The sequence below is a fragment of the Mustela nigripes genome, chromosome 4 (genome assembly GCF_022355385.1).
Source record: "Mustela nigripes isolate SB6536 chromosome 4, MUSNIG.SB6536, whole genome shotgun sequence".
NCBI lineage: Eukaryota > Metazoa > Chordata > Mammalia > Carnivora > Mustelidae > Mustela > Mustela nigripes.
This window is the reverse complement of record NC_081560.1, coordinates 168388152-168414857: the sequence shown is the minus strand read 5'-3', so window position 1 is coordinate 168414857 and position 26706 is coordinate 168388152. Positions and strand designations below refer to the sequence as shown.

General features: G+C 40.1%; 1 protein-coding gene across 2 annotated transcripts in view; it reads right to left on the bottom strand.

Moving 5' to 3' along the window:
* The window catches only part of SORCS3 (sortilin related VPS10 domain containing receptor 3), a 586552-nt gene that overhangs the window by 134589 nt on the left and 425257 nt on the right, over positions 1-26706 (bottom strand). For both annotated transcript variants that reach the window (XM_059398521.1, XM_059398522.1), the window contains exon 7: positions 12562-12680. In XM_059398521.1, coding sequence (XP_059254504.1) covers positions 12562-12680 — 119 coding nt within the window. The remainder of the gene's footprint in view (positions 1-12561; positions 12681-26706) is intronic.

Below are 26706 nucleotides of genomic sequence, written 5' to 3'. Positions count from 1 at the left end.
AGCCCATATTGAAAGGGTGGGCAGAGGAAGAGCCCAGAGAGTAGGAGAGGAAGAAGAAGATGCCCGAGAGGTAGGAGGAGGAGCTGAAGCACACACTGTGAAAGGAGCAAAGCCCAGTGTGCTCAGGGATGCGCTGCAGCTAGAGACCCTGGGGCTGTAGAAGGGTCCGCTGAGTGAGTGATGGAGAGGTGTAGTCTGGACGGAAGTCAAAGACATCTTGATGAACTGGCGTAAGTACTTTCAATGGAGTAGACAAGGCAGAAGTCAGTCTCAGGTGGGTTAAAGAGAAGAAAATGAGAAAGTAGGATAAATAATACAGACAGTTTGGAGTGCCTGGGTGGATCAGTGGGTTAAACCTCTGCCTTCGCCTCAGGTGAGGATCTCAGGGTCCTCTGCCCAGTGGTGAGCCTGCTTCCCCCTCTATCTCTGCCTGCTGCTCTGCCTACCTGTGATGTCTCTCTCTGTGTGAAATAAATAAATAAATAAAATCTTTAAAAAAAAGAAAACAGATAGCTCTTAAGAAATCTGCTTGTGAACAAAAGATGGGACATTTATAGAGAGGAATATGGGGTTCAAAGAAATTTTTGTTTTCTTTTTTTGATTTAAGGCGAGTAAATATTTTAAAATATTTCAATACTGATGGGAAGTCTAAAATAGGAATGAACATGCTGAAGACATAGAGGAAGAAGGCTAATAGGTAAAGCCAGTCCCTGAGAAGTTAGAAAGGATGGGATTGAGGGTTTGGATTGAGAAATTTGATATGGGCATGCAGTTGATTCTAATTTTCTTGGATAGTTCAATTTGTTCACATTACTGTAAACATAAGGCGCTCAATAAATTTGAGAGTCTCTTAGTTTCCTTGAGTTGGGTTCCCTCTGCCTGGAAATGTAGAGACTGCGATGAGGGGTTTTATGCAGGTAGTTTTGTTTTGTTTTGCTCAGTTTTCGGTGGGGGGCTGTTTTGTTTGTTTGCATTTGAGAAATGATCAATTTCTCAACAAAAGAAGGAATAAAAGAGGTAGAACTAGAAAGTAGGAAATGAGGGAGGAAAAGCCATCCCAAGGAGAGTTACTGAACTGGTAATTACTATGAGTAATAGTTCAGGCCCACAGGGGACCCTATGAAGACCCATGGAGAACGAGGCTCCGCATCACCCTCACAACATAGGAAGAGGCACAATTAGCCCAGAGGAGCCTAACACCTTGTACTTCAAGGTTTGTTTATCTCCACCACGATGGCAAAAGGGTCTCTTGCAAGCATCTCATTTGGGAGAAATCAGCCCAAATCAGAAATCAGAACAAAAAGCAAGAGTTTCACAGTGCTGCCTCTGCTTCTGGGCTGGCAGCTGAGCAAACACGAGCCAGAAGGACGTGGGGTGCGACCTCTTCAACGCCAGGATCAACTAAACACCATGACTTACACTAATTTGTGGTTGTTCATGGAACTATTTCAAATACTAGTAGCAACTTTTATATCAAGGCCCTAAAATCATTGCCTGTATAGGAGACACATCCCAGCAACATGCTATTTAAAGAACTTCCATTAGTGCTGGCTGTTGAAAACACCTCACTTAAGATTCTGAAAGCGCTTCAAGAATATTCACCTGAAGATGTCTTTATTGAATTTCTTCTGAAGACAGTCTCTGCAACTCTTTCATTTTCCTTTAAACTCCTGTGTTGTAAATGTGTCCCTAATGATGAAATTGCTATTTATTTAACATTCAAATCTCTCCCATTGAGGCCAAATTAACATCATTTAAAATATTGCCAAATAGTTTTTCTTTGAATAATTACACTCTATTAATTTCTGCCTCAGGGCTTTTTTTCTGTCAGAAAGATAACTATTAGGGATACAGTAGACATACCATAGAGACTTTGCTAACTCCCACACTCTTGCCTAAACCAGGAACTTAAACTATCAACACCTGGGAGAGCTAGGGACCAACATCCTCAAGAAGGCACTCAAGAGTCTTGAAAGAGAATTAAACCCCAGCATATCTTCAGTTACATATCTATCACGAGAAGTTGGTTTCTCCGATAACTAGTACTATGGAAGGCACGTGGGAAGGTTTTATCACACACATATGTCAATACATGGGCTGAACCCGTGAGTGATTACAAAATGAATTTGGGGAAAAGATTTCAAAATCCTTTCCATGACCGGCTTATAAAAACTCTTCAAAGAGAATGTGCATACACAGAAGTAGGGAGGCTGACTTTTGCATGTGGATTAATCTCTTGATTCTTGCATTTGATAGGGCTCTGTAGTTTTCAGAGCATTTCAAAGCCATTATCATCTCCTTTTATCCTCATAAAAACCTTTCAATTTAGGCAGGGCAAGGGGCATCCTTCCATTCTACAGAGATGAGGAAATTAGCATTCTCAAAGTCCAAGTGAACTGTCCCGCGTTCCCTGGCTGGTAGGTGGCAGAACCCTATCATCCCAAGTGCATAAGTTCAGGGTCCTCTGCCCCACATCAGACCACCAGCTACTTGAGTCATAAACTGCCTGAGAGCAGGGACAACACCTTCCAGCCTGCCATGCTCCATTGTATCTGGCATACTTCTAGGACCTCAAGAAATACCTGTTAACTAGCTACTAGTACTTATTAATTGCTAATACATCTAGAATACTTTTCAACTCCGAACAATAACAGCTTGTATCCGAATTACTGACTGAGCGGCTCCACTGTTAATACTAGAATCATCCCAGGACCCCGCTTCTGCATATCATTGCTCTGCCCACAGGATTCCTTGCTACAGAGGGGACACCTCTTTGGACTACATCTACACAACATTACCAGGAGCTGAAAGTGTGGATCTATACACTGATACTGGTCTAGTTGTGGATGTTAAGGATTGGGCAGAATGAGGATGGCATTCCCTTTGAATTTTCTGCTTTCTTCATGCCTCTGGAGTGTTTTGTTTGTATTTTAATTATAGATCTGTTTTTTCTCTTGTGTTTTAGATATCTGTAATAGACCTGTATCATTTAGTACAATTGTACTCACAGTGAAACTCTGTTCAATGAGTAATGAATCTTTATTTCACTGAGGGCCACTTCCTGTGCCCTGAGGAAGGAATGAGTCCAGGCTCCGTGTAGTTCAGCGAGGACACACAATTCTCTTAAGATGACTTATTAGGGCTCTATTCATATTTCTTCATCACACTCCCTAATAGCCAGGGTATGAATCCTATCCCTGAAGGGATTGCATTGTTACCACTCTTGAACCACCTACTCTCCAGGATAATCACTAAAAAAGCTACTCCATAAGGAGAAAAGGCAGGATTTCCAACCTTCTTGGCTCAGAACACAGAAACCAACTTATCTCTTTCCCCCTGCCCCTACAGAGGAAAGCCGATTTCTCTTTTATCCATGTGGAACGGAGACATTTCAGGCAGACACTTTCCCATTAAAACAAGGGCTCTTCTGGGAAGGATTAGCTCCTTTTGATTTCACTATGAAACCCCAGGCCCTGGGGCCCCCTGCATAGAAAAGGCATTGACAGATTAACAAATTTCACAGTGTTCTGTATATCTTCAGCTCAGCTGAAAGCAGGAGATCAAACATTTGGTCCCCTCAAGCAAAACCATCAAGATGACTATATTTACCTCTTTGTAAACAGAACAATAAAAGGTGAGGCAGAACCTTTGGGGTCTCTCCTAAACTGTAGGAGCCATGTGAGTAGTAGATGGACCCTTCAAGCACACACAGGATACAGAATCAAAACTAATCATGTTTAGGAAAAAAGAAATAACTGGGCATGGGAGCTTTCCTTTAGAAGGACAAATTTTTTTGAGGGTGAATTTTTCATGCAAAATCAATGTCATGGGAAGTTTACTATGCAGAGGTTACTGGGTTTTTGGTTATTGAAACTTTAATCTCGAATGCATATGCATTTGTATATGGCTCACTCGTGGATAAATAAGTATGCCTTAGACACATACATAATATTTATTAATTTCCAGAGAAAGAAAACGGGACTGCATGTCATCTGATTCCCTGGTGGTTCAGTTGTCTGCATGCAAAAACATCTGACCTTTGACCCATGGAACCAACTGTGCTACAGAAAGTCAGCGGTTTTCAAACACATTTTAGCAGCAGATTGTTTTTGTCAAATGAGAAAGGTATTAAGAACCCAGCAAACAAAAACTGAGTAACTCTACTTAAGGAGAGGTTAAGAATCTTTTTCAGTAGCTCCTGAAACAAGTTCCCTAACACTCAATGTAAATATAACCTGCCAAAAATCACATTTGGCCAAAAAAAAAAAAAAAAAAAAAAGCCTGTAAGAACAAGGGGATCAACCGGCAACCTTTCCTTTAAGTTTTTTTTTTTTTTTTCCAGTTGTAGGTCTCTGATGGCACTAAAAATAAGGGATATCAATACTTTACAAAACTAAAAAATTCAAATGGATAAAACCCTTAAAATTATGAAAAACCAAAGCCACCAGAGCCCTTTATGCCCACTCAGCTATTATTCAGCTGCTCAGATTGTAGGCAAAGAAGAAAATAATGTGGCTTTATAAGGTTCCCCTTTAAAAGCCAAATTCTGGAGCATCCTTCAGAAAATACATAGTCCTCAGAGCCCAGCTCTGCCTTAGCAGTGCTCCCTGGAGATGTCTCCCATAAGGGCTGGGCTGGACCTGAGCCTTGACACACTCTAGCTTCTTCTCTTGGGATCATTCTTCAGTAGACATTGGCAGGAGAGGTAGATACTACCTACTCTGATGCCCAGATGCCTTCCTTGTGCAGATATCAATCTGTGGGTTTAAACCCTGGAGGAGAAGCTACTATTGGTCTGAGGATTTTCTGCCCTCACAAAAGCCTTCTGAGGCAGCTTTATTTCAATGAACAGAATGAGGAATCCCTGCCTTTTTCTTGCTTTTGAGATGGATATTAATCATTGCAGTACAAATCTGACCACCTCCATAAAGCCATTTTTTTTTTTTAGATTTTATTTATTTATTTGACAGACAGAGATCACAAGTAGGTGGAGAGGCAGGCAGAGAGAGAGGAGGAAGCAGGCTCCCCACTGAGCAGAGAGCCCAATGCAGGGCTTGATCCCAGGATCCCAAGACCATGACCCAAGCCAAAGACAGAGGCTTTAACCCACTAAGCACCCAGGCATCCCCCCTTAAAGCCTTTCTTGAGCTCCATTTCAATTTTCAAAACTCAGATCCTCCAAAAAAGATTAAAAATTCACACTGGTTACAGAAATTGCTCTGAGATGGCTTCCAATAATTAAAAAAAAAAAGCAATAAATAACAACAAAAAATAAATAGGAAAAGAAAGTAGCCACGTGATCACAAATGGCCAGTAGGAGAAAGGAAGGTGCTACAATGGGCAAAAAATTAGTTCTGAGCTTCTCGGCCCTATAAAGGGGGAAACACAAAATTACCCAGATTTCATGGAAGGAAATAAAAAAGGCTCATCTCACCTAGACAATCTTCTACTTGATTTTCCTGCCACTTAATTCCCTCCCACAACTACACCTGTCCTTGGATAAAGGTCCCCAAGTATTATGTTCTCTCACTTTCTTAACTTTATGCCTGCTTCTCTCCCACCTGGAATCATCTTTCTCCTTCACCTCCCTAACTGGGATTCCTAATCTCCCTTGATAGGAAGCTCGTATTAACCTGCCTCCCGAAGCTCTTCCTGCCTACTCCAAGAGCAACATGTGCTTTGCACTAATACAGCTCTCATCAAGCTACATTATAATTGTTTAGCTGTCTGTGTTCCCCACTGGGCTGATTGTATTTTAATATATTTAAATGAATGAATATAAAAAGGGTACTGAATAACATAATGGATAATTGTTGGACAGCAGTTTTATAAAAATGCAGAGATATTCCACATATGGTCATTTCTTATGCAGTGAACAATTGCCAATTACCCTAAGTTGTCTTATATTGTTAGTTGGAGAAACAAGATTCCCTTGCTTTAAAAAGATAACTTGCATTCCCTGAGAATAAGAATGGTGTCTTATCTTCTCAGTTCAGTTCCGTTCAACAAACATGTACTGAGAACCAGTCATTACACTATGCAAGAGAAACACTGATGTACGGTAAGGCATCGTCTTTTCCTCTTAAAGTTTACAGACCTGGCTGGCAAGACATAATACACACGGGTTAAGTAGTCAGCAAAGAAGTTTTGTGCAGCCCCAGTTGAGGATGTCAGGGAAGATTTTCTATAGCTAGCAATGCCTAAGTTGAATCTAAGGATAAGTTTGTCTAATAAATGGACATTCCAAGCAGGTTTGTCATGCAAGAAAGGCATGTTAAGCAACAAATGACATCATGTATGTATGGACACTGAACAGGTTTTTTTGTTTATGAAAGGGTAAAATATAATAAGGAAGGTATAGAGGGAGCCATAGTGGCTAAAGAATTCCCATGAGGCTGATGGGAGTATGCAGGATACTAATATTAAGGAAATTAGATTTTAACCTACAGGTGGTGAGCAGCCACTGGAGGCAGGAACATTGATCTTTGTTTTAAATAAATTACTTTGGAAGTAGTGCTGTGAGTGGACTGGGGGTGGGGGTTGCAGGTCAAGGAACAAGAAAATCAGTTAGAAAGATATTGCAACATTTCAGAAAATACATAATAAAGCTTTATAAACGGTTTTAAATAGCCAAGTAATAATGGTGCTTCCTTTTTTCCTCTCATAAACCACCCAGGAGCAACAAGAAAAACAAGAACTAAAAGTACAAATTCTATTCTCAATGAAAATATGGCCCTGAAACACAATATATACATGGAAAGGAAGCCAAATTCAGTGAAGAACAAACAGGGAACAGACAGGCACCGAGGCAAAAATGCCCACAACTACAAATCATGGATCAAGTCAGAGAAATAGCATTCTCTGAAGAGACATTTTCCCGGGAACAAAACTAACAATCTATTATTTGAAACCAAAGGTCTGTGTGCCCCAGGAATTGGCAGTGGGTCTATTCCAGGAACTGGGTGGTGATAAGAAGCTGGAGAGGTGTGGCCGGATAAAGAACAGCCAGGCACTTTTACCTTATGTGAAGGACCCTATCACAGACAAACTATTGGGAGTTATATGGAACTTCACTGAGAAAAAAGGAAGATTTTTGTTATGCTGAAATAGAGCTCTGGTCCATCACCAAGAGGAAACTCCTCAGTCTGTCCAGGAAGAGCTCATGTTATGAAAAAAATAAATAATGGTGAAAAACATAAAAAGAAAACAGCACAGGAATTATAAAATAATATGGCAAAAGAAGAGAGGGTAAGGGACAGAAAAAATTAATAGCAGAAACAGAATAAAAACTGCTTCCATGAAGCAAATGAAAGTTGTGACCATACTGCTGATTAAGAATAATCTGTATGATGAGGAGATCACCTCTGTATGAGAAGAATTCAAAGTAGAAATACAAGAGCTAAGGGTAGCTATGTTGAGACAACATAAAGTCACAAAATATAAGCTATCAAAGTTCAGGAAAGAAGTTCAACAATAACAGCAAAAAAAATGCAAAAAGAAGCCTGGACACTGCTAACTACTCGTTCATGGACAATGTGGGTAAGATTTTTTTTTTTTAATATCATTTTGCTTAGGGAATTAAAACTGATTAGAAGGGAAAAAATGATGACTCTCCTTTGCTTATCCTGTCTATTGTACACATCCTAAGTGTTTTAGAGGATGAGAACCAAAATAATGAAACTGAAATACAATATATATTTCAAAATATGTATCAGAAACTTTTGAGAAATTAAAAGGTAAGGGCAAATTGAACCAACTGAATGAGACTTACATTTCAGGAAAAGGAATTGACACAGTATGACCAACCACAAAACATATACTAACAAAGCAAATAGTATTCAAATATATATTTTTAAAAGGACTTTTAGGTATCAAAGGGCAAAAAAAAAAAACTTAGGACACCTAAAAGGGAAAATATCAGACTGGCCTGACATCATAAGATTCAATAAATTAATGGAGCAAAGTTCTCATGGAAATCAAATGACACACATATTTTATAGCCTAAAGGGAGAGATAAACATTTTCAACATTCAAAAACTTACCTTTCCTGAAAACTTTACTAAAGGAAAAACTGCAGACAACCAAGAAACAAATAGGAAAACTACAATAAAGGGCCTAGATTTAACTATAAAACTAAAATCAAAATAAAAGCAGGAATCATGGTTTACAGAAGTATATAAATGCTCTGAATGATTTAATTAACAAAACTGGAGTTGGATACAGGTCATAAACACAGGTTATTTTTTTCTATCTTTGTTCAGCCATGCTTCATAAAATATTTAAGTCTAACAGCATTATATTTTAAGTTTGAAAAGCAAACAAAGAGATAATATGACCGTCTAAAACCAGGGGAGGAATTTAAGAGAGAGAGGAGGAAAGAGAAATGCATGGAAATCTATTAGTTGTGTCACTGCTCATAGAGGAAATCAACAGATATTATCCAAAAGTTAGAAGATCTGCTGTTATATTCATAAAGTAGCTAGAACATGTATTCAAAATTATCAAAGAAAACACAGTGTCAGAAAAGCAAGGAAAACATCATATAATGAATCTTTTTTTAAAGAAGCAATTTTAACTAAAGACTAAGCATACACTGTCAGAACTAAGACATATACTGATCAATGTGAAGGCAGGGACTCATTAGCTGCTGCTGGCCGAACGACACACATCTGTACCTGTCATATGTACAGTTGTCCATGTGTAACCCACGGACATGCTTTCACTTTATTTTAAACTTAGTCAACTGAGAGTTGCAAATAATCACATTTCATCTGTGTTTACTTAGTGATTGATGAAATTCCATGTTTTTCTCAAGAGTATTGGCCTTTTGCATTATTTGGGAGAATTGTTACTCCATGCTTCCCATCTCTCTCATGGTTTACAAAAAAAAAATCCTAAAACAGCCTTCCAGGTCCTGTGGGATCTAGTACCCTAGGTCTTCCTGTGGCTGTCTATAAACTCTGTGACAAGGTCTCCTTTACTCCTTCTTTCTCATCCCTAATATTAGAGTGCCCTGTGCCCTGCGGTCTTTGCATTGTTTTCTTTTCTGTCTGTACTTGCTCATTTGGTGACTTCAATTTTGTAATTCAAAAATAACATGGATATGCTGACATCCTCCCAACTTATATCCCTCAGCCTTGGTCTCCTCATCACCTCTGCTCCTAAAGCCAGACTCCAATCTCTCCTGTTCACTCCATGTCCTCATGTGGGGATCAAGAAAGTACAGGGCCCAACACACCCAGCTCTATGTCCTGCTCTCACTGCTGACTTCCGCTGCCCACTCCTGGTTTGCCACTCACCAAATGAGTCCTTTGCAGGTCATCCTAAATAAAACAACAATACCTACTGATACCTAACATTTACATTCCTCATGAGTTTTCAGCCAGCCCATTATCATTACCTGATATATTCTGTAAATAGATAAATAGATAATAGAACAAGATAGATAGAAAGATAGAGAGAAACATTTCTATAGCATTGTTTTGGGACTTTACAGATGTAATTAACAAATAGAATCTGCCCAGCAACCCATGAAGTGAGAACTGTAATTACTCTCTTTTTATAGATGAGGCACAGCTCAAGGTCATGCAGCTGAAGTGGAGCCTGCAGAGGTTAGAATAAATCTTGGCCATCGGATTTCAAACTACAGGATCTCAACCACCACTCTTTATAGGCTTTCATATCTACATATATAAAAAATATGTATATTTTATATATAATTATAAATACATATAACATATATTTACATATATTATATATATATATTTCCCCGTCTCCCACTAGAATACAAACACCACTTGGGCAGGAACTTTATTATGTTCACTGCCTTAACCTCAGCTCCTAGAGCAAGGGCTTGAAGTGTAGCCGGCAATCAATAAAACTTTATTGACTAATGGGAACTCATATCTTTCAAACAAAATAAAAATTGATGCTTATGAACGAAGAAACTACTACTGGCTTCCAGACTAATAATAATAAAAGATATTTCAGAATAGTTAGGAAAAAAAAAAACCTGGATGTCTGCCTGCAGAGTTACAGAAAACTTCATGCAATAAAAGGAAAAATGAATCTTTTTAAAAATCTGAACATTTAAAAATTCTACATCATGTTTCCCAGAAACGATTCTGCCATGTTCATCATTATATACAGTATTAGCATTAAGGAAAGGGCAATCAGACTGGTAAATTCATAAATCATCTCTGTGCTTCTACCTTGAAAAAAAAATTATAAAGAAATACAAAGCCTTAAACTAGGACCATGGCAATGCAAATGGAATGAAAGGAAACAGCTGAGAAATAAGTCAGGGTGGTAAGAACAGGAGCCTTGATTCACTGAATTTGGCGACATAGACAAACTTCTAGTTTTCTGCCTTGAGTGACCTGGTAGAGGGCAGTGCCACCAGTGTGTCAGGTTCAAGGGGGACACGCTGATTTTATTTTAGCCATACAACATCCAAGTTGAGATACCAGGATGACTATGAGACATAAAGATCTAAAGTACAGGGTAGAGGTCACAATTCCCTGACTCGAGAGTCATGGGAATATAGAGATGGTACTTAAGATCACAGGATCTCCCAGACAGTGAGTACCAGGTGCAGAGAGAAGCAAGCCAAGGGCCAAAGCTAGGAAAAACCAAGGGGTGCCTAACATTGTTTATTCTGCATTGTATATGTTCAATATATACTCATGATTAAGGAAACAATGGTGCCCATGACCTGCCAAGATTTAGGGAAAAAACAGTCTGAGATTCTGGCTTTTACTTGAACTAAGAAATAAGGGTTTTCCTTTTTTTTTAAATTTTTTAAAATTTCTTTTCAGTGTTCCAGAATTCATGGTTTATGTACCACACCCAGTGCTCTATGCAATATATGCCCTCCATAATACGCACCACCAGGCTCACCCAACCCCCCACCCCTCTCCCCTCTAAAAACCTTCAGTTTGTTTCACAGTGTCCACAGTCTCTCATGGTTTGTCTCTCCCTCCAATTTCCCCCAACTCACTTCTCTCCACCTCCCCCATGTCCTCCATGTTATTATTTATGCTCCACAAGTAAGTGAAACCCTATGATAATTAACTCTCTCTGATTGACTTATTTCACTCAGCATAATCTCATCCAGTCCCGTCCATGTCGCTACAAAAGTTGGGTATTCATCCTTTCTGATGGAGGCATAATACTCCATAGTATACATGGACCACACCTTCTTTATCCATTCATCTGTTGAAGGGCATCTTGTTGCTGCTGGTTTTCTTGAGCCAAAAAGACCTCTCTTTCCCTCCCTTTTTCAGGGTGGTTTTTGAGTGGCTGTTTACTTTTCCTACATTTTACAAGCCCTCAAAAGTCTATACAACTGATTTTTCAAAAGAAGTAACCTCTCTGTCTACAATCTATCCATACAACAAGCAGTCACTGAGCACCCTGGATTTACAAAGGCTTCGTGTTAGAACCAAGGATGAGGAGTAAAATGTGGGTATAAAATATTGTCCCTATCCTCAGATGGTATAAAATACAATTGAGAAAGAGGACAAATCCACAAAGATTTAAGTAACAATTCCTAATAGTCCATGTGCTGGAGGACTGGCAGACAAGAAGAGCTGCAAGGGTTCAGAGGAAGAGAGGTAGCCCAGCTCGGGAGGAGTGGGGCAGAGCTGGACTAAGAGACCAGGAGTGGGGCAGAGAGTATCATTCATGTGCTTAGGTCTGAGCAAACTCTTGGAGAGTCCAAAGATCAAGGTTTCTGTAGGAAACAGTTTGCAAAGGAATGGACAGCAGAAGGGTAGGAAGGCAGAGTGGGGGGAATTCAAAACTTCAGTCGGAGGTCAGGTTAGGGTTAGGGTTTCTCACACACACACACACACACACACACATACACACACACACACATACACACTCACAGTCACTCAATGGAGAATCACCTTTCATTTTTTCCTCTTTTTTGCTCTTCTCTGCATCTCCTTCCAGGGAAACTCAAGACCTAACACAAAGCTGCCCTTGCTTGTCTATAAATGCGAGTCACACCTAGCTTTCTTTTTGAGTCAGAGTTTTTGGGAGTGCAGGATTTTAGATTTGGCACATATTAGGGAGTAGTTAGTGCTGGAAAGGGAGGGAAAATTCAGTGAATTCTAGATTGTTCTAGAAAGAAAATCCTAGAGATGCTACATTTCTTGAGGATTCTCATTCCCAAGTTCAACAGGTCACTTTGGACAGAAATGGGTTGGAGCTTTGATAAACTAATTAAACTCAGATCCCATGGGAGATGTGGCTCTAAGTAACCTCCAAACCATAGACCGAGTCCTAGTGATTTCCAGACGCTTTTTGGTATAATAAAACAGCAACCCAACTGAGGATTCAGTGGGCCACTGAAGACCCCTCCACATATTACTGACACATAACCTCTTCTCCTTTCACCAGAAGTCTTGGATCCCCCCAGAGAACAGGTCACCAGAGCAGCAAATGAGGGACCGCACCCCAGCCCATCTTCACAACCGTGGAAAAGCCACTCTCATTTTCCTGACATCACCTGAGCATCCCCTCTCTACCACTGACTGCATTTTCTGGACTCACCTGAATGAAGATATATTCATCCTGAACAACCAGGGAACTGATGTCAATGGAACGGGCAAAAGGCCCACTGCGAGTGGTCTCGGCACATTCCTGGATCCTGCAGGTGAGGTAGTGAGCATCTGAAACAGGAGAGCAACACTTAGATACAAGGGCACATGGTGACAAAGTTCTCATCAGCACCCAAGGCTCTACCTCACAGGAAAGCAACGATGCAGTTTAAAACAACAACAAGATTTCATTCATATTCACACGAGTTATAATAATTTTTAAAATGACAATGTCTAGATGAGGCAGTGGAGTGGGGAAAGAGTTAATCTTACATCCCACTCGCAAAAGGGTAAACTGGTATAGTTTTTTGGAAGAACAAATTGGAAATATCTATCAGAATTTTAAATGCGCATATCTTATACCACCAATTCTAAAGCAAGCAATGTCTTTTAGAGAAATACTAATATATTTTCCCAAAGAGTCAAGGGCAAAGATGCTCATTGTGGCATTGTTCACAGCAGTGAAAAATCAGAAACAAGCTAAATGTCCCTGAACATTTCAAGAAAGCAAGGTGCACATATTACAGAGGGCTAGCTGCAATTAAAAGAAGTAGATAGAAACATATTCACATGCTGATTTCTCTAAGATCCCTGGTCCTTTTTAAGTAACCTTTGACAAATTATTTGCCAATATGATAGCATGATAGAACTCAAGTCCCCAAGAAGCTTTGTCTTTATAAATGTATAGGTTTGTGCCATAGTGCATAGAAAAAAGGTTTGGGGTTTTTTGTTTTGTTTTGTTTTGTTTTTTTTGAAAGATTTTATCTATCTATCTATCTATCTATCTATCTATCTACCTATTTGAAAGAAAGAGAGATCGGGGGGAAAGCAGAGGGAAAGAATCTCAAGCAGACTCTATGCTGAGCACAGAGCCCAACTCAGGACTCAATCCTATAACCCCAAGATCATGTCCTAAGCTTAAATCAAGAGTCAGGTGCCTAACCCACTGAGCTACCACCCAGGCGCTTCTGTGCATAGTAAAAAGTTTTAAAGGAACCCATTAAAAATTAGCTATGATTACTTGTGGAGGAAAAGAAAGGACTTGAGGAGGTAGTATCGAAGTGGGACCTTTGCTTTTTATATTATATACACCTTTACGGTTTTTACAGCAAGAATGTATTCACCTATTACCTGCATAAAATCTATAAAACTTGTATGATTACTTGTCAAATCTTCTGAAAATCTCAGCAGGTGAACAGCCCCTCAAGCAACCTAGGAACATGATAGCAGAAGCTGTAGCTGAATCTTTGACTATAAAATGGGTTTTGATTCTGATAACAGGGCCATCCCAGAAAGGCACTCCACTCAGTTATTTGCTCCTTAAGGAAGAAGTACAGGTAAGTCTCTGTGAAGACACCTGCGTGTACATTGGCTTTTAAAATAGTTTTAATTGAACAGTATTTAAAAATAGTAAATGGCCAAAATTAAAACTTAAGAATCATGTTAGTATTAACAGCAGAGAGGTCTTCGTTATCACCTAAAACTACGTTCATTACTATATGTATCTCAAGCGACTGTAACCTGGGATGTGTGCCCAGGTGTGCCCTGGTGTCACAAGCTACAGTGGAGGGGGCTCAGGGGCACCAGAGATAAAGGCAAAAGGCTTAACTAAGCAAAAATTTGTGACAATTGAGTTTAAACCATGAGTACACTTTAAATTATCTCTGTTGATCTTTAACTAATTAATTTACTGGTGGCTTCACTGCATCCTTCCTGTGTGCACACAATGTCCTGGGGTTGCGCAGTATCAGGAATACAGCGGTGAGTGAGACAAGGGTCACTGCTGACTCGGAGGGGGCTCATCACATCACCTGTCGCCAGCTGTTACACACATTCGTTTATACAGATGGTGCTGCTTTAACAAGGAAACATATTTGGGTAAGAAATGAATTTATTATGGGCTACATTGTGACTTCCTGAGCGTCCAGAGCTGAACACAGTCTATTTTTGTTGGTATTTTTACTCGGATCACGTCAAACATCCACCTCCTTCTCTCCATCCGCGTTCGTATCCCCTGACCACGAGCGCAAGCCTCTTCATTTTACTTCTCTCCACATGCCATATACCGCAGATGGTTCCTAGCCCTGACAATTCTGCCCTGAAGTGCTTCCAGAGTCTCTCCCCTTTTCTCCACAAGCCCTGCTGCTTGCCTGGGATGAGACCTTCTCATCCGCGTGGCCCTGTTGCGTCTGTCTCACGACTAGCTTGCATGTGCGTGACGGACTGGAAACCAGACAGGCTCGAGGCAAGGAGCCAGAGTCATCTCTAAAACCCAAACCTGAGCTCATCTCTCCTGGCTTCCAAACAGTTCTGAAGGCCCTGGGACAAAGCCCAGACATCTTGCTATAGAACGGAAAGCTTTTTACAAGAAGCCTAATAAAATCAAATGCCCAAGGAGCCAGACAAATCATGTGTAGGAATAAAATGAGCTGGATGAATATGACAGATGGCAGCTGGCGCACGGCCTCGGTGTCAGGGGTCACTGAGGAGCGCTGGTGACTGCAGCAAAATGGCCAACACAGACTCTTGAAAGAGAAGCGGCTGCTCAGGGTCCATTTATTGTTGACATGCAGGAATAAGACATTCTGTGTTTTATAAATCCACTGTCCTTATTTTTTTAAGGTGAGATTTCCTGATCTAAAAAAAAAAAAAAAGAAGAAGAAGAAGAAAAAGGACAGCTAGGGGCATCTGGGTGACTCAGTTGGTTAAGTGTCCCACTCTCGCTTTTGGCTGAGGTCATGATCTCAGGGTTGTGGGATTAAACCCCACACTGTGCTCAGTGCAGAGCTGGCTTGTCCCTTTCCCTCTGCTCCTCCCCGGATCATGTGCACTTGCTCTCTCTCACTTTCTCTCTCTCTCAAACAAAGAACATCTTAAAAAAATGAACAGCTATTTTAAATCAAAACAGGGTGCAGTTCAAACACCAAAAAGCCAAACAAAACAAGCTGCCACAGGAGCCACTCATTCCCCATCTCTATCTGTAATTTTGTTCCTCCTTACCTCTCTGGAGAAGAGACAGACCCTCTCCCCACCTTTCCTGACCTGTTAGCAAGACCAGCTTGTTCGCCATTCTGTATGTACAGCCTACACATGCTTTCCTCTTTGTCTCCGTTCGCAGAAAGAGCCAGGAGTGGCCAGGCTTTCCGCTTCTGGCTGAGAGGAGAAAGGAAGGCAAGGAGCCCAGGCTGGGCAGGGCAGCCCATTGCCTGCCACCAGGAATACTCTTGGACCCAAAAAGCCAGAGTAATTTTCTCCTCGAATAAGGCACTAAAACCCAGCAAAAAGCTATAGTAAACACATATGAGGAAACCACAAGTGTTGACATGACAACCTGCTTCTTTCTTGCCAGCCAACGTCTCAGAAAGCTCCTTACACCACGAATCAAAGGTACACATAGGAAGACACCTGCTTGTCCCCGCCTCCCCACAACAGGCTCATTTTCCCCTGTCTATTTCCTATTCACTCTCACATTTGGACACTTTGAAAAAAAAGAACCAAGTGTATTCAAGGCCACCCCAAACAAAATCAAAACCTACCTAAACCTTGGCCCACAGCAAGTGAGCTATTGTGCCAAACCCATCTTACTTCTTGGCTCTACCCCTGCTTGCTACTGCCCAGCATGAAACGAAAGGTCCAATTTAACAGGAAAGCAACTCTAAAATGAATTTTTCAAATCCACTTAAAATTCAGGGGCCTTGCAGTCTTTAGCTGGACTCAGAAGTCTCAATGCTTTTATTTTTCAAAACACAGAGACATGATAGTAAGCATAATGGCACCCACTGCCTGGTGAGAACATAGAATGTGGGGGATGAGGAGAGTAAATTAGCAGGTAGACCTGACCACTAGATGAAAGTGATTGAGGGTGACATGGGACTATGGGTGTCAAAGGTGAGAAGGGGACACCAAGAACCTCACATTTGTGAAAGTTCTCAAATTTGGGCTTTGGACATTATCATGATATGAGGCCAGATATAGTCATGGACATTCAAAGATGAAACTGAAAGATACTTGTCATTTCGCTTGATTCCCAAACTAGGCTTCTAACACTTGTGGCCTTTTCATTTGCTTTTAATAAAAACACCAGATGCATGATAAAATGACAGAAGGCCAGATCTCTTGAGCATAGCATGATGTTTCAGAGCAAGACTTCTGAAGCTAGAATGGGCTGAGTTCAAGTCCTAAACCTGCTTCTTGTTGGTCACCCTTGACTAAGTAGCACAGTTCCTCACAAGTCAACATCTGTCTCCAAGAACTGTCATGATTAAATAAGATCATGTGAGAAAAATGCTTAGCACATTGTTGGATACATTTTAAGAGATTAATGAATGTTATCCCTCTGTTATTATGAAAAGAGAAGGAAATTTAACACTCGGCATCTCTCATACCTTCAAATAATAACAGGCAATGTTCTGTTTGACTATGGAGAATCAAAAGGTCATATTACAGGTTGTATTAGGAAAGTCATATTCTGAAATTATATCACTGTTTAATTTCTTAAAGTACTTTGGGTGTACAGATAAGAAAAAGACAAAAACAAAAACATGTCTGAGCTCAAATAACCAAGGAGTTAAAGGAGGAAGTAGCCTTTGTGTTCAGTTAAGGTGGAGAAGTATAGTACATGAGAAGGGAATGCCTGGAAAGGGAGTAAAAACTACACATGGTCTTTTAGGTAGGCAAAGCTCATGGAAAGCACTATATAATCACATGTTAATGGATTAACTTTGACTAATCCATATTCTGAACTTTTATTTTCTATCCTTTCCTTTGAAATGTTTTCAAATGGAAAACTAGAAAGACCAGATTGAATGAAGAACTCATTTGGATACCTCTGTAAGAAAATTAGAGAGTGATTTCCCCAGTGGTTGAGAGTCAATCATTACCCCGATGATTAATGTATTTCTAAATGTCAGATGTCTTCCTAGTGTGTCTCAAAGAGCTGGTGTATTCACTGCTCCGCTTAAAAGAGTTAAAAGTCAAAAGCTTTGTTCCCTGCAAGCAAATAGAGGGATCTACTCAGTAACTTTAGAAATATCTGGCCCTGCTGGAACTAGCTCTATCACTGGAAGACAATTTAGGGATGGTGCTGTAAGGGCCTATTCAGCCAGAGTGGCCCCACCCCGGTTGAACTACCATTTTGTTGTAAAACTTAAATTGACCTTACCACCCCCCCAAGGGGAACTTACTTAAAAACAAGTCCCAGAAACCAGTCCCAGGTAACAAAATCCAAATACAAGGGTGGATCAGGCCAGGTGGAGGTATTCAATCAGTGGGGGCGCATACTGTCTCCTAGCTACCAAGGAGTATGGGCCCCGCCCTTTGGGTACCTTTTGGGTGCCAATTCTGAACAAGGTGATAGGCTGGTTCAAATGTCTACTAGGGTAATTCAATTGGTCACCTAGCATGACTGTGCAGCTTTCTCTGTGTGTTACAATTTAATTGGCCAACGGTGTGGGGCCAGGCCCAACCACATGGCCTTTGCTCTATAAAAGTTAGTCTGGAAAGCAGGGAGGGGTCTCCTCTCTGTAAGGGGCGGCCCCGACTAGTCTGTTGGACAGTTGGTTTGATTCTTGATGCTTGGCGTGAAATAAAGCTTTGCTTGAATTTCACTTTGTATGAATATCGCTCCTTTAATCACGGACCCATTATTGGGGTACCCATTTTGGGGGGACCCAACAGTGTGAACGTCTCCCTAGTGTATCCAGTCTTCATGCCTTCCCATGTAGCAGATGCTGAGCCAAAGCTCTCATATAGTGAAAAGAGGTGGTCTTTGATTCATTCTTTTTTGTAGTGGGTCAAGGTGTACATGAAACTTTAGGTGTCAGGCAGTCCCTGAAGTTCCAGGAAGCAGAGAACATTCTCAGAAGAATCCCACACCAGGGAAAGAAACAGAATATTCCCAAGTGAACATTGTCTTGGGGTCTGCATTGGACAGAGGAAGATCTGAGAACATGTACAGAAAATATGCACAGAGAGAATGAAGGAGATAATCTGGCATCTTTCACCTTCTTTTCTTCCTAAGGAACTATATTTTTGCCAGGAGTTCTATAAGGCCAAGGGAGGCAGTCTCAAACTTCACCCAACCAGCAAGGCAAACTTTACATCCATTTACATCCAGCATTTCTCTCTGTCAAACTTTTCCAAAAGGGTCACACCTCCTTAGAAGCATGAATATAGTCTTAGTCATCTTTGTTTGTCTCCTAAGCTAGTTAAATGCTAGTTAATTGAATTGATTTACATTAAAAACCTAAACTTTTTTGTTATGTTGAATGATACTGTGACTTGTGGTAATGGTTTACCTTTGAGATTACTAAATATTCAAATTCTCCTAGCCATCTTGCCTCTTACCACTTCAGAGAAAACTTTCCATGAATCATTCAACTTCCATCCCTTTAGATAATATGCATTTTGTCAAAATTTGAAGAAGTGCATTAAAATTATGAATGAAAAGCAAATCAGCTCCTTAGATCTCTTAGAGAAATACTCAGGTGCTATTTATTTTGAATAATAACATTAACTCTCTGATGAAAATAAGAACAAACAAACAGATTCCAGGAAACTTTGAAAAGTCATTTAGCTACCATAAGCCTCTGTCACTGATAACAGTGACAATGACATAGATGATGCCAATGTGGCAATAATGAGAATGATGCAGATGACAATGATGACGACGATAATGATGATACTGATGATAATGGTGACAATTATGATGACAGATGACTGTGATGATGACAATGATGATAAAGACAACAATGATGACGATGGAGAAAACAAGAACTAATATTTTTGAATGCTCACTATGTCTTCCAGTATTGCAGGATCTACACGTATTAACTGATTGAATTGTGGCAACAATGCCATAAGGAGTTAAAATTTTTACCATCCCCATTTAATAGATGAGTAAACTAAGGCACAACAATTAAGTGATTTGCCTGAGTTCCACAGTTTCTAGGAAATGACAGAGCTGGGATTGATAAACAGGCATACTGACACCAGAACTAGTGATCCCAACCATTACGTATTTGAACCAAAAAAAAAAAAAAAAATCAGTCTGGGATGCCTGGGTGGCTCAGTCAGTTAAGCATCTGCCTTCAGCTCAGGTCATGATCCCAGGGTCCTGGAATTGAGTCCCACCTCAGGCACCTTGCTCAGTAGAGAGCCTGCTTCTCCCTCTGCCTGCTGTTCCCCCGGGGTTGTGCTTGTGCGTTCTCTCCCTCATTAAAAATTTCATTTTATTATTTTTAGAACACCAAAATTCCTTACCATCAAGGATGGTATGTGAGGATTTCATTATAAAATGATTATTTTTTAATTATTATCTTATGTGGGGCACCTGGGTGGCCTAGTCATTAAGTGTCTGCCTTTGGTTCAGGTCATGATCCCAGAGTCCTGGGATCAAAACATGCATCAGCCTCCTTGTTCAATGGGAAGCCTGTTTCTCCCTCTCCCACTCTCCCTTCTTATATTTTCTCTCTCTCTCTCTGTCAAGTAAATAAGCAAAATCTTTAAAAAATTTTTTTAAACAAATAAATAAATAATTAATGTTAGTCACCATACAGTACAGTGTTAGATTTGATGTAGTGTTCTATGATTCATTGGTTGTGTATAAAAGCCAGTGCTCTATGCAATTCGTGCCCTCCTTAATACCCATCACTGGGCTAATCCATTCCTCCACGCCCCTCCCCTCTAAAACCCTCAGTTTGTTTTCTGGAATCCACAGTCTCTCATGGTTCAACTCCCCCTCTGATTGCCACCTCCTCATTTTTCACTTCCTTCTCCTCATCTCCTCCATGCTATTCCTTGTGTTCCATAAATAAGGGAAACCATATGATAACTGACATTCTCTGCTGACTTATTTCACTTAGCATAATCTCCTCCAATCCCATCCATGTTGATGCAAATGTTGGGTATTCATTCTTTCTGATGGCTGTGTAATATTCCATTGTATATATGGACAATATCTTCTTTATCCATTTGTCTGTTGAAAGGCATTCAGCTCCTTCCAGTTTGGCTACAATAGACATTGCTACTATGAACACTGGGGTGCATGGGGCCCTTCTTTTCACTACATCTTTATTGTTGGGGTAAATACCCAGTAGTGCAATTTCTGGGTCATAGGGTAGCTCTATTTTTATCTTTCTAAGGTACCTCCATACTGTTTTCCAAAGTGGCTGTACCAAAAACAGTGTAAGAGGGTTCCCCTTTCTCCACACTTCTCCAACATTTATTGTTTCTTGCCTTGTCAATTTTTCCCATTCTAACTGGTGTAAAGGGGTATCTCAATGTGGTTTTCATTTGAATTTCCCTGATGGCTAATGATGTTGATCATTTTTTCATTGTCTGTTAGCCATTTGTATGTCTTCTTTGGAGAAGTGTCTATTCATGTCTTCTGCCCCATTTTTGACTTGGTTATCTGATTTTTGGGGAGTTGAGTTTGAGATGTTCTTTCTAGATCCTGGATATCAGCACTTTATCTGTAGCGTAATTTGCAAATATCTTCTCCCTTCCACAAGTTGCCTCCTTTTTTTGTTGACTGTTTCCTTTGCTGTGCAGAAGGGTTTTTATCTTGATGAGGTCCCAAAAGTTCATTTTCACTTTTGTTCCCCATGCCTTTGGAGACATGTCTTGAAAGACGTTGCTGTGGCTCATGTCAAAGAGGTTACTGCCTATGTTCTCCTCTGGGATTTTGATGGATTCCTGTCTCACATTGAGTTCCCTCATGCATTTAGAGTTTATCTTTGTTTCATTCTTCTGTATAAAGTCGTCCAATTTTCCTAGCACCATTTATTGAAGAGACTGTCTTTTTTTTCCACTGGATATTTTTTCCCGATTTGTAGAAGATTAGTTGACCATAACGTTGAGGAGTGTTCATATTTGGGCTCTCTATTCTGTTCCATTGATCTATGTCTTTTGTTGTGCCAGTAACATGCTGTCTTGGTGATCACGGCTTTGTAATATAGCTTGAAATCAGGCAACGTGATGCCCCAGCTTTGTTTTTCTTTTTCAGCATTTCCTTGGTGATTCAGAGTCTTTTCTTGCTCCTTACAAATTTTAGGATTGTTTGGTCCAGCACTTTGAAAATGTGTATTCTTCTAATCCATGAGCATGGAATGTTTTTCCATCTTTTTGCATCCTCTTCAATTTCTTTCGTAAGTGTTCTGTATTTTCTAGAGTATAGATCCTTTACCTCTTTGGTTAAGTTTATGCCAAGGAATCTTACGGGTTTTGGTGCTATTGTAAATGGAATCAATTCCCTAATTCCTCTTTCTACAGTTACATTGTTAGTGTGTAGGAAAGGTACTGATTTCTGTACATTGATTTTGTATCCTGCCACATTACTGAGTTACTGTATGAGTTCCAGTAATTTGGGGAGTGGAGACTTTTGGGTTTTCCACATAAAGTGTCATGTCATCTCCAAAGAGAGAGAGAGTTTGACTTCTTAGTTGCCAATTTGAATACATTTTATTTCTTTTTCTTGACTGATTGCTGTTGCTAAGACTTCCATCACTATGTTGAACAATAGTGGGAGACTGGGCATCCTTTTCATCTGATCTTGTCATCCTGATCTTAATGGGGAAGCTTTTCCCATTGAGAATGATATTCGCTGTGGATTTTTCATAGATGGATTTTATGAAGCTGAAGAATGTTCCCTTGATCCCTATATTTGGAAGAGTTATAATGAGGAAAGGATGCTGTATTTTGTCAAATGCTTTTTCTGCATCAATTGAGAGGGTCATGTGGTTCTTCTCTCTTCTCTTATTGATTTATCCTATCACATTGCTTGATTTGCAAATGTTGAACCACACTTGCATCCCAGGGATAAATCCCACCTAGTCGTGATGGATAATCCTTTTAATGTACTGTTGGATCTTATTGGCTAGGATCTTGTTGAGAATTTTGGCATCCATGTTCATCAGGGATTTTGGTCTGAAATGCTCCTTTTAGATGGGGTCTTTGCCTGGTTTTGGGATCAAGGTAATACTGGCTCATAGAATGAGTTTGGAAGTTTCCCATCTGTTTCTATTTTTTGAAACAGCTTCAGGAGAACAGGTATTATTTCTTCTTTGCCTGTTTAGTAGAATTGCCCAGGGAATCCATCAGGCCCTGGACTCTTGTGGTTTTTGGAGGTTTTTGATCACTGTCTCAATCTCATTACTGGTTATTACTCTATTCAGTTTGTCAATTTCTTCCTGTTTCAGTCTTGGTAGTTTATAGGTTTATAATAATGCATCCAGTTCTTCTAGATTGCTTAATTTACTGGCATATAGTTGTTGATAATAATCTCTAATAAGTATTTCTATTTCTTTGGTGTTAGTTGTGATCTCTCTCCTTCCATTCATAATTTTATCAGTTTGGATCCTTTCTCTTTTCTTTTGGATAAGTCTGGCCAGTGGTTTATTGATCTTATTAATTCTTTCAAAGAACCAGCCTCTAGTTTTGTTGATGTGTTCTACTATATTTTTGGTTTCTAATTCATTGATCTCTGATCTAATCTAAATTATTTCCCTTTTTGTGCATGAGTGAGGCTTAAATTTGTTGTTGATTCTCCAGTTCTTTAAGGTATAAAGATGGTTTGTGTACTTGGGATTTTTCTAGGCTTTTAAGTGAGCTTCAGATGTCTATGTATTTCCCCCCATAGGACCTCCTTGGCCATATCCCATAGATTTTGGACAAGTGTGTTTTCATTCTCAGTGGCTTCCACGATTTTTAAGTTCTTCTTTGACTTACTGGTTGACACAAACATTCTTGAGCAGGATGGTCTTTAGCTTCCAAGTGTTTGAATTTCTCCCATACTTTTTCTTGTGATTGAACTCCAGTTTCAAAGCACTGGGGTCTGAGAATATGCAGGGAATAATCTCAATCTTTTGGTATTGGTTGAGACCAGATTTGTGACCCAGTATGTGGTCTATTCTGGAGAAAGTTTCATGTGTACATGAGAAGAATGAATATTCTGTTGTTTTAGGGTGGAATGTTCTGTATATATCTCTGAAGTCCATCAGGTCCAGTGTCTCAAAGCTCTTTTCTTTGTTAATTTCCTGCTGAGATGATCTGCCTATTGCCAAGAGTGGAGTGTTGATGTCACCTAGCATATTAGCATATTATTATTAATATATCTCTTTATTTTGGTAACAGTTGGCTGCTCCCATATTGGGGGCATAGATGTTTACATCTATGTAACATCTATGTTTACATCTATGTTAGATCCTCTTATTTTATAGACCCTTTAAGAATGATATTGTGTCCTTCTGTATCTCTAACTACAGTCTTTAGCTTAAAATCTAATTTGTCTGATATGAGAATTGCTCCCCCAGCTTTCTTTTGAGGTCTGTTGGCATGAAAAATGGTCCTCTATACCTTTACTTTCAGTCTGGATGTATCTTTAGGTTCAAAATGAGTCTCTTATAAACAGCATATGGATAGGTCACGTCTTCTTATCTGTTCCATTTCATGGGAGCATTTAGGTTATTCATATTGAGAGTGATTATTGATAAATACAATTTTATTGTCGTCATGTTGCCTGTGAAGTCTTTGTTTCTATAGATTGTCTCTGTTGATTTCTTTTCTGTATCACCCTGAGTCTTTCTCCTTTTGTAGAACCCCCCTTAATATTTCTTGCAGGGCCAGCTTCATGGTCACATATTCTTTCAGTTTCTACCAGTCTTGGAAGCTCCTTGTCACCCCATCATTCTGAATGAGAGCCCTGCTGAATAAAGTAGGGCTTGGCTACATGTTCCTCTCATTTAGTACCCTGGACAGGTCTAACAATTTTCTGATGTTCTTCCCTCTCTATGTAAGAAATCTCTTCTCCCTCACCGCTTTCAAGAACGTTTCCTTGGATCAAAGATTAGCAAAGTGTACTCTTATATGTCTTGGCATTGGTCTGTTCTCATTGATCTTGGGAGAGGTCCTCTCTACCTCTTGGACATGGAAGTTCTCAGCTACAATTTGCTAAAATGTACCTTCTAGACCTCTCTCTCCACCCCCTCAGAGATCCTAATAATTTTGATATTGGAATGTTTCCTTGAGTCACTAATCTCTCTCAGTTGGATTCCTTGGGTTTTAGTTTGTTTTTCCCATGCCACCTCTCTTTCCTTCTTTTCTATCATCTTATTCTCTGGCTCACTGATTTGTTCTTCTGCCTCGTTTATCCTGACAATCAGAGTATCCAGCTTAGACTGCATTTCATTCATAGCATTTTTAAATTTGGCCTGATTAGATCTCATTTCTGCCCTTAGGGATGGCCATACTGCCATTAATATTTTTCTCAAGCCTAGATATTACCTTGATAATTGTTATTCTGAAGTCTATTTCTGACATCTTGGTTATACCCATATTCATTAGTTCTGTGGCAGAGGTCACATTTTCTGGTTCTTCCTTTTGTTGGGGGTTCCTCCTCTTAGTCATTCTGTTGAGGGGTGGTTGAGGCAATGTAGAGTACATATAATTGACCACAACCCAAGCAAGATGCACCTGCTTTATAGAGACCGTCAACCTCTTGTTCTTCTAGCCTGTCTTCTGGGTAAGTGCACTGTTACTTAGGCAACCTTGTTTGGGCCAAGTTGCCCTGCCCCCTGTGGTGGTAGGGGGGCGGGGGGGAGATGGGCTCAGTGAAAACCAGTTTTGGTGGGCTTTTGTCCTCCAGTGGCTTTCCCTGGTGGCTTTCCATGTCTCTTCCAACAGTCAGAGCAGAAGTGACTATATCCAACCCTGTGTCCCAGATAGAGAGATCACTGTCTGCTCTTCACTGAGCTCTCCAGGCCACACCATCTCTACTTCTGTCTGTGCTGCTAAAAACCACATCTTACTGGGTTCTGCACCCCACCACAGCAGCAAGATCCTTCCAGGTCCAGGCACGACTCTGCCTTTTGTGCTTCTAAAACCACCAGCTGCCACTGGTTCACACACGTGCCCTTGTGCCTTCAGGTTTCAGTCTGGGGGACTGCCCTAAATTCCTTTCCCTACCACTACTGGTCTGTGAGTCTATGCCCATCCCCTGGCATGGGAGGTTTTTGTGCTCCTACACAAGATCTAGGAGGCTCCTTCCCCCATCCTTTTATCTTCTGATATCTACCTCTTTATAAGTCAATATTCTATGTGTCTAGAACCCGAAGTTTAGGCTGCAGATTAATAGTTTTGCCTTGTGCACCACACATATTTGATTACTTACGACTCCCTGCGTATGTTAAGAAATGCTGGGCTTTATCTCGGCTCAGTGAGAAAATGCAGTGATGGATTAATAACAGGTGATGATGACACCAGGACAAGAAATAGTGGCATATGTACTCCAAATTTTGATTCTAGAAATTTCTAGGTTGCCTAGAATGTCAAAAACTTTCTGTTTATATCCAGGTTCACTTATTATAGTGTCCCTATGATACATCCAAATGGTCTATGTTTGAGAATTTCTAATGAAGAAAAACTCATTACTTTACATTGCAGCCCTTGCCGTTCTGGGGTACTTTTTTTTTTAAAGATTTTATTTACTTACTAATTAATTAATTGATTGATTGATTTATAGAGCACAAGCAGGGGCAAAAAAAGACAGAAGATCTCCAGCAGACTCCATACTGAGGGTAGAGCCTGACCTCACCACCCTGAGATCATGGCCTGAGCTGAAATCACGAGTTGGATACTTAAGACTGAGCCACCCAGGAGTCCCTTGGGGTACTCTTAATTGTTGCTCTTTTGTTCACTGAACTGAGATATGCCTCATTGTAAATTTTACTCTTATAGTAATACCTTTGTTAGCTCATTGATGAAAAAACTAATACCTAATAAAAACACTTCTTATATTTGTTAGGATTTTTTTTCAAATATATAAAGCACTGGAAAACAAAGTATCACAGAAAGAAAGAAAGTTAAGAAAGTTCTCCAAGGTCAAACAGCTTCTAAATAACCGAGTTAATTCTCTAGCTCAACTCTTATGGCACCAAGCCAATGCTTTTTTAGTGACACCTAATTGTTTTTTGGTTGGAGGATGCAGGGCGTATATGTGTGTGTGTGTGTGTGTGCACATGCACATGCTTGTGTCTGAGTGTATATTGAGGGTGGTAAGGAGAATTCATGAGGGAAATTCTCGAGAAAAATGATTTCCAGAAGA